This window comes from Phalacrocorax aristotelis, chromosome 3, assembly GCF_949628215.1.
Source record: "Phalacrocorax aristotelis chromosome 3, bGulAri2.1, whole genome shotgun sequence".
NCBI lineage: Eukaryota > Metazoa > Chordata > Aves > Suliformes > Phalacrocoracidae > Phalacrocorax > Phalacrocorax aristotelis.
In genome coordinates this window covers 97,162,622-97,171,788 of record NC_134278.1, presented here as the reverse complement: position 1 = coordinate 97,171,788, position 9,167 = coordinate 97,162,622, and the positions used below count along the sequence as shown (strand labels likewise).

The window sequence follows — 9,167 nt, the reverse complement described above, 5'->3', positions numbered from 1 at the left end:
ACATACAGTATACACACATACATGGTATTCTCTTTACCGTCATTCCTCCCACCCCAACCTCAAATTTAACTGTTGAACTACAAACCCTCTACCACATCACCAAGAGTAAGCATGCACTTTCCTACATATTTTTTACTGTGGTTTTTGCTTAGTTAAATGTGGCATGACATGCAAGATGCCTCCACACAGTGCATAAACTTTATCTGATAACAAATTTACTGGCCACTTTTAAGCAAGAAAGATAGATAAAACATTTCTTTTCATTAAAGAGTTTCAAATCAGTTAAAGTAACTCAGCTCCTGTGGAAAGTTATCAGCCTTGACTAATGCAAGACTGCAAGGGCAGACAGTTGTACTAGAGAAACACCTAGGTGACACCTACAGTCTTTAAAACATCTAACTGATACCGTCTCAGACAGCTGCTTGCCCTACTACTTTCTAGATATGCCCCTGCTCAAGTGTGGCAGGAATATCCCTCCTTGTGCAAATAAAAAACTAATCAAATGCCTGCTAAACATCCAATGTCACGCTATGCAATTTTCAAATCATCAAGCATTTACTCATAACAAAGTCAGTTATTCTTGTATCCATTGTACTGTTACCTGACGCAGATTCCTGGTTACTTTCACATCATGCCAGGCATTGTCATTAAATTTCCCATTCACAGGTTCCACCAGTGCTTCAAAGGCCCCTGAGCCCAAATTAATGACCAAGGACACAGCTCCGTTTTTCAGTGCAAGATTGACATAATCAGCCGATTTTCCTGTGTGAAGCATCAGTCCGTTCCTCTGAAGTGTTTTAAATGACAGAGTTATTTCATCACTGCTACTCTGTATGGGATTCTGAGATAAATCATAGCAGAAGTATTCTGATCCCTTGAACGTTGCAATATATTCTTCTTTTCCTGACAAACAAAAGGAGAGAAACAAATAAATCACTGACACATAATTAAATGCAACTTACATGAAATATTTTCATAGCTAATGCAACAGTATTACTGTAAGCACTGTATCAAAAAGTAATTCATTTAAAAGGCTTAAAATCCATGAAGAAAAAAGATAACCAAGATTAACTGTGAACATATTTTAAACTATTTTCTTATAGAATTTTCATGGGTATGGTTAAACTCAGAAAATATACTGCATCAGCAATCATGTTATTTAAGCAATCTGATCTAAAACACACATAAATATATAACATTTAGGTGAATGTGCAAACCGAAGCATTATTCCAGTCAAAACCCAGATCTTTCCGTTCTGAACTCTCACTAAACTTGTGGCATCTTTAAAAAAGTCAGTAACCTAGATAGCTCAAAGTGCTTTGGCCTAAGGTCTTGAATATACCAAAACCACAAACCACTCACTGAAGTATCTACATCACTGTAACCTGCACATAATACCAAGCTGGAGAACAAGTTAAAATGCATCAGTAAACAAACAGCGTTTTTTTGGAGATGTACTTTTACACTAGTCAGTATGTGCCATACAGATTATTTTCTTAGTTTATCCTGAAGGTGACTAAGAAACACAAACAGCAGAAGTCTTCAGTCTCATCAGAAAAGCGAGTATAACACATATGGAGATTATGTTTTATCCTTAAGTCCTACAGATGAACACATACGCTGACCTTACACTACCTGTGTACAGGATTTAGAGCTATATGAAGTCAGGATTTATTTGTTTAGCTAATAAGTGCTAGTAAGATTTCAATGGAAAACTGTACATGTTGGTGCAGTGCAAGGATGAAGGTATGAAAACCTGAGGATGTAAAATTTCATCATTCTTGGGAACAAATTCAAGTCTCCAGAACACAGCTGTATACTTTAGTCTGATAGCATCAGCACAAAACCCAAACACATGTATAAATATATATATATGAGAAATAACAGTGTGAATTTAAAACAGACCCGTGAATGACAGAGTGCGCAAGCAGCAGGTGTATGAGAGCAAATTTTTTTTTTAAAGTCCCCAAGCATATCTGTCTTCTGTTGTTCCATGTCATCTGCTTATGACACCCTGCAGTAGACTACACATTAACACTGATGCTAGATATCTGCAACACTCTCTTTAGGTAGTAGAGCATAGTAAGTTCAGATAGCACTGCAAAGTAACTTCAGATAGGACTCCAGCCAGCAACGGCATTTTGGCTTAACTTCGCTTTGTAATAAGAATATTAAAAATTACTGGTCTGTATTTATTTTGAAGAGCCATCTCACAGATTCGATGCAGAATTCTCTGGATTTTTTATTTTTGTGGCAGCAGCCAAATCATACTAGGCCATTATACAAAAAAAAAAAAAACCCACAAAATGACTGTTCATCTAATATGGTTTGTATACAGCCCAAAGCAGGCCTCAGCAGTATCTTCCCCCAAATAAAAGAAATAGGAGTTTGAGAAGCTTGTAACAGGAAATCCACAGGTGGATTTCCCAGCCTAAGCCTATTTTGTAAGCAAACACATTAAAAAAAAATATTAAAAATCAGCTCTCTGAGCACTCTTAAGGATGCTTTTCCCTGCTATCTGTTGATAACGCCTCTCACAAAATACAAAACCAAACAAAAATTCCCAGTCTCCAGTTTCAGATTAAGCAATATTCTATTACAAGAAGCAGCTCAACACACACAGCTCACAGACTACTTCCTGTATTGGCCATCCATTATACACAGTAAATATGCAGTAGAAGTTAGATATCATCATAATATGCTACCCCCAAACCAGACTTCTGTAAGCTCTAGGGCTGTAACATCTAGGTAGCTGGTACCTCCATGGACAAACCCAGCCACCTTTCTGGGGAGGAACTCATAGATAGTCAGGCTTATAAGTACAAGTCGTTGCATGGTAAGAAAAGCTCCAACATAACTGGTGTCTCACCCTCCCAGTTCCAGGAGAACAAGAGTCTTTAGACTGACTTTTTTTTTAACATGAGATTCCATTCCGGACAAAAATTACATTAGTTCTGACTAATGCTTTCTATGGAAATAAAAGCAGTTAAAAGTAAGTCTGATATTTTATCACTAGTCCAGCATAAATTTTTGACACTTAGGACAAATTTTACCTCACTGACATATGAGCTAGGTTCCACGTGCTTGACTGAGGCCAAAAATTAACCTTTTCAATATCTCCAAAAGTCCTTATTTTTTTACCTTTTATATTATCAATAGAGAAGCAAGAAAACACCTATTTATCCTGCTTATAACCCTTCCTAGTGTATCAGGAACAGCCAGTCAAGAGACACTGCAGCCTACATTAAGGACACACAGGAATTGCTGTACCCATTCTCAACATCTTAAACTTTCCAAACCAGTCCTACATGCAGAACACCACCACTCTGATAGCAACATATCCTGGACCCTGAGATGTTTCTGTAGAAGAAAAAAACCTTGGCTCATTCTGCATAAAGAATTTACAAACAAAACATTTTCTGGGGGTTCAATGCACTAAACAGCAGACGGAATGAATACCATGCACCTCATGGAATGAATATTTAATAAAAACATAAAATACTTAAGAGCAAATTTATTTTATATGGATGCTTACTGGAAAGGCATACTAAAATAGTATGAATAACTCCAAAGGACAGACGATAAAACTTAAATGCAGCAACTTAGTATGTGTAGTTTTGTCCCATGTATTTAATGACTAACAGAAAAAGCTGAAGGACATAAATGAATCAACATTCAAAATAATTATATATACATATTCTGCACAGTAAAGCCAGATCATTCACACAGACATGAAAATGCATGGGAGTGTAAATGCATGCCAGGCACATATTTTTTCAAATTATTCCTAAAGAAGGACCTGAAGAAGCAACCAAGAGTATTTATTCAAGTAAAATTATAACCTCAGACTGTAAACAGAGCTACAATTTAACTAGACTTTTAAAAGCCTTTAAGGATGTGATGGATTGACCTTGGCCAGCTGCCAGACGCCCATCCAGCCACTCTCTCTTTCCCTCTCTTCAACAAGACAGGGGAAGAAAGATGAGAAAGCTCATGGGTCAAGATACAAACAGAAAAGTCTCTTACCAACTACAGGCAAAACAGAGTCAGTTTGGGGAAAAATAATTTATTGCAATTAGAATCATAGATTCATAGAATTAATAAGGTCTAGGATCATCAAGTCCAACCACCAACCCAACACCACCATGCCTCCTAAACCATGTCCCAAAGTGCCACATCTAAACATTTTTTTAACATCTCCAGGAATGGTGACTCTACCACCTCTCTGTGCAGCCTATTCCAGTGCTTGACAACCCTTTAAGTGAATAATTTTTTCCTAATATCCAATCTAAAACTCTCCTGGTACAACTTGAGGCTGTTTCTTCTTGTTCTATGGCTTGTTACTTGGAAGAAGACACCAACACCCACCTTACCACAACCTCCTTTCAAGTAGCTGCAGAGAGCGATAAGGTCTCCCCTCAGCCTCCTCTTCTCCAGGCTAAACAACCCCAGTTGTCTCAACCTTTCCTCATCAGACTTGTGCTCCAGACTCTTCACCAGCTTCATTGCCCTTCTCTGGACATGCTCCAGCAACACAATGTCCTTCTTGTAGCAAGGGACCCAAAACTGAATAATACTTGAAGTGCAACCTCACCAGTGCTGAGTACAGGGGGACAATCACTTCCCTGCTCCTGCTGGCCACACTACTCGCGATACAATCCAGGATGCTTTTGGTCTTCTTGGGCCAACTGCTGGCTCATGTTCAGCCAGCTGTTGACCAGTACCCCCAGGTCCTCCACCAGGCAGCTTTCCAGTCACTCTTCCCCAAGCCTGTAGCGTTGCAAGGGGTTGTTGTGACCCAAGTGCAGGACTTGGCACTTGCATTGATAAACCTCATACAGTTGACCTTGGCCCATCGATCCAGCCTGTCCAGATCCCTCTGCAGAGCCTTCCTACCCTTGAGCAGATCAACACTCCTGCCCAGTTTAGCGTCATCTGCAAACTTACTGAGGGTGCACTCAATCCTCTCACCTAGATTGTTGATAAAGTTATTAAATAAGACTGGTCCCAAAACTGAGCCCTGGGGAACACCAAATAGTTTTGGATGGTGGGAAACCAAACTTAAAACACCTTTCTGCTCCCATCTCTTCCCCAGGCTCAACTTCATTCCTGTCACTCCTCCATTTCCAACTCCTCTACCTCTCCCCACCCTGCCCTGAGCAGCACAAGGAGATGGCAGCTGCAGTCAGTCCATAACAGCTCTTCCCTGCTGCTCCTTGCACCTCACACTTTTCCCCTGCTCCAGCAAGGGTCCTTCCCATGGCTGCACTCCTTCAGTGTGAGCCTGGCTCCTGTGCGGGCTCTCCCATAGACCACAGATCCTCCAGAAAATCTCCACCTCCTCCAGTGTGGGGTCCTTCATGGGCTGCAGTATGGAAACCTGCTCCACCATGATCTCCCCTCCACAAGTTGCATAGGAATCTCTGCTACGGCACCTGCAGCACCTCCTCTCCCTCCCACCTTAGTGTTCACAGGGCTGCTTCTCACATTTTTTCCTCACTCCCATGCAATGTTTTACCCTTTCTTACACATGCTTTCTCAGAGGCGCCCCACCCATGGCCAGGGGACTAAGCTGTGCCCTGTGGTCAGTATGCTGGAGCTGGCCATGTCCAGCATGGGGCAGCCCTGGCCTATCTTCACAGAAGGCACACCTGCAGCCCCCCTGCTCTCAACACCTTACCACAGACACCCAATATAAAGGCTAATGTTTCTGTACCTATCACTCCATATCTGTAAGCATTCAATGCAAAAAAACCCTTTTTATTTAATTGCATTTTTCATTCTGGAGGTCATCTCAAGGCATGTAGAAGAAAAAGTTACCAGAAGTAGCCAACGTGGATTCACCAAGGGAAGATCACGCCTGACCAACCTGATGGCCTTCTATGATGGCATGAATGGCTGCGTAGATGAAGCAGTAGATGGTATTTACCTCAACTTCAGCAAGGCTTTTGACACTGTCTCCCATAACATCCTCATAGACAAGCTTAGGAAGACAAGAGAACAGTCGGTGGATTGAGAACCAGCTGAACGGCAGAACTCAGAGGGTCATGGTCAATGGGGCAGAGTCTGGTTGGAGGCCTGTAACTAGTGGTGTTCCCCAGGGGTCTGTACTGGGTCCTGTCCTATGCAACATATGACCTGGACGAAGGGACAGACTGTATCCTCAGCAAGTTTGCTGACGAGACAAAACTGGGAGGAGTGGCTGATACACCAGAAGGCTGTGCTGCCATCCAAAAAGGCCTGGACAGGCTGGAGAAATGGGCTGAGGGGAACCTCATGAAATTCAACAAAAGCAAGTATAGGGTCCTGCACCTGGGGAGGAACAACCCCATGCACCAGTACAGGCTGGGGGTTGACCTGCTGGAAAGCAGCTCTGCTGAGAAGGACCTGGGAGTGCTGGTGGACAAAAAGGTGACCCTGAGCCAGCCATGTGCCCTTGTGGCCAAGAAGGCCAAGGGTAATCTGGGGTGCATCAAAAAGAGTGTGGCCAGCAGGTCGAGAGAGGTTATCCTCTCCCTCTACTCTGCCCTAATGAGACCACATTTGGAGTACTGTGTCCAGTTTTGGACACGTGCCCAGTTTAAGATGGACGCAGAACTGCTTAAGCAAGTCCAGCGGAGAGCTACCAAGATGATCAGGGGACAGGAGCATCTCCCTTATGAGGAAAGGCTGAGAGACCTGGGTTTGTTTAGCCTGGAGAAGACTGAGGGGGAATCTTATCAGTGCTTATAAATATCTACAGGGTGGGTGTCAAGAGGATGGGGGTGGACTCTTTTCAGTGGCGCCTAGTGAGAGGACAAGGGACGATGGGCACAATCTGGAACACAGGAAGTTTCACCTAAATATGAGGAAAAACTTTACTGTGAGGGTGACAGCGAACTGGAACAGGCTGCCCAGAGAGGTTGTGGAGTCTCCTTCCCTGGAGACATTCAAAACCTGCCTGGACATCTTCCTGTTCACCCTGCTCTAGCTGTACCTGCTCAAGAAGGGGGAATGAATGAGATGATCTCCAGAGATCCCTTCCAACCCCTACCAGCTTGTGATTCTTTGATTTGCTTTTTTGCATTGTAGGATTGAGTTTCACATATTCAGCTTCAGAATTATTTGCAATAGTATGATACAGACCATGACTGCTTTGATATTGCACTTCAAACCGGTACCAGGACTCCATTAGGATAGGATACTAATGCAGTAAAGTGCTGACATTTATCAGGTATGTCACATCCATACTTTAGATAACTGGGAGATGTTCTGATCCAACAACAGTACACTCAGCAGAGTCAGGAGATGAACTGTCCCCTCTGTGGGACTCAAGACAACATTGCCTTCCAAACTTCTGGTTGTGCAAGTAATGGCACCCTAACTGAATGGCATAATTCCTGATGCATACTGGCTCCATTTTATCCACTTCCTTTGCCATTTAAGGTTTTAGTAGTTATGGGCCCCTAAAAGGTTGCTGGAAGGTCAACTCACAGAGGAGGACAAGGACAGCCAGGAGCTCGGGTTTCATGTCTTGTGATTCCGGTGATCTCAAAATCTCATTTCTGAAGAGAAATCAGACTACCAATAACTCTTCCAGGCAAGCTCCAGCTGTAGGTACAGCAGCAATTCCCTTTTTTTCAGAAGTACTGTGTTTTCAGTAAAACTCATTGAGATTTCTGATATAAACGGCTTTTAGGAAGCTAAGGTTGAAAATACATAAATTATTCAACAATATTTTGATATATTAGAAAATTCACTTCTGTTACCAATAGTTAAAATAACTTTGATTTTTATTCTGACAAGTTTCACTGCTAGGAGGAAAAGAAAAGGTCTGACAGACAAAAGGTCACAGGGCTTGACTGAGCAGCTAATGAGACAGTCTGCATACTCAACTAGATAGTCGTCCATTTTCCAGTAGGTGCTGCCTGCTAAGAACTACAATACTTTTCTACAGTCATCTGACAACTGAAAATACACTTCTTGACATTACAGAAGAATTAATCCTGAAAACCACTGGTTTCAAATGACTGAAGGGAGATTAAGTGTATAGTATCTTTTCACAGGAAGTATCTCAACAAAATTAAGTATTTCCTTATAATTTGAATTTATATTCACAGCATGAGAATTCAAATAATATTTGCTATGACAATATTCTAGTTTGGCCAAACTGCGCATAATACGGAAATTATTTGAAGGGAGGGGAGGTAGCGATAAACTACTTCCACATTTCTCCAGTCTTTGGAGTAGTGCATTCCTCATGAAAAATTAAAAATGCCTCTCATGATCACTTGGACCTCAGACATCTTTGCCCTCTGACTGACATTTGGAAAGTGACTAGATACTGCAACTGCAATGCTGCCTTGCCAGGGTAAGACAAAAGATAAAACAGCCACAGCTCTGCCACTGTATGATTTCAGCATAGTTTAGCAAAGATTTAGAAAAATCAAGATTAGAAAACCAGGTTACAAAGCTTCACAGTGTTTTGTCACTGAAGAAGAGAGGCATTCCTAGCAGGAGCCATATACAAGTCAAAACATTTTGTCAGTTAGACACAGGACAGAAACACCATAAAGCAATACTGGTGACCATTCCTGTATCAACTCTCTCAAGGCAAGCAGATGTACTATTTTACTCTTGATATGAAAGTAGGTATTTAGAATGGACGGACTGAAAAAAATTATATAAAACATTCAAATGTTTTATATCAAAATAAAGCAGTTATAACCTATTGCTGAATTGTATACCGCAACTTTTGTTAATTTTAAAAGTGAATTAAGACAGGCTTTATTAATAAAGTTTAGTTTAGCGGTTTAATTACTGCTGGTTGTTTGTTTATTTTTTCAAATTATCACTTAATGACACTTAGAGAAACCATTAAAAATGCATGGCAGTCATTCTAGCCAGTATGAAGTGTTGCACTTCATTTAATGACTAAAATGTAATTACCTGCATAGAAAAGCACAAGATAGTATGAACACCAATAACTGAATTTAACATGTTTATTTTGAATTTTGAGTACTGTAAATTATTGAATATTACTGCAGTTACAATCCTGATTAACAGGATGTGCATAAATACAGAAAGACATAATCTATTTGTGTCACAGAAAGGATCCAGAGAAGAAGCACGTTTTATTAAAACACCCACAAGTATGGAAAGGATATAATTCCTATTTTCTTACTTAA

The 9,167-nt window shown here is 41.0% G+C and overlaps 1 protein-coding gene across 24 annotated transcripts in view; it reads right to left on the bottom strand.

The window, feature by feature from the left end:
* NRXN1 (neurexin 1) overlaps positions 1-9,167 on the bottom strand; it is a 726,997-nt gene that overhangs the window by 475,393 nt on the left and 242,437 nt on the right. For all 24 annotated transcript variants that reach the window (XM_075088626.1, XM_075088628.1, XM_075088629.1 and 21 more), the window contains one exon: positions 602-903. In XM_075088626.1, coding sequence (XP_074944727.1) covers positions 602-903 — 302 coding nt within the window. The remainder of the gene's footprint in view (positions 1-601; positions 904-9,167) is intronic.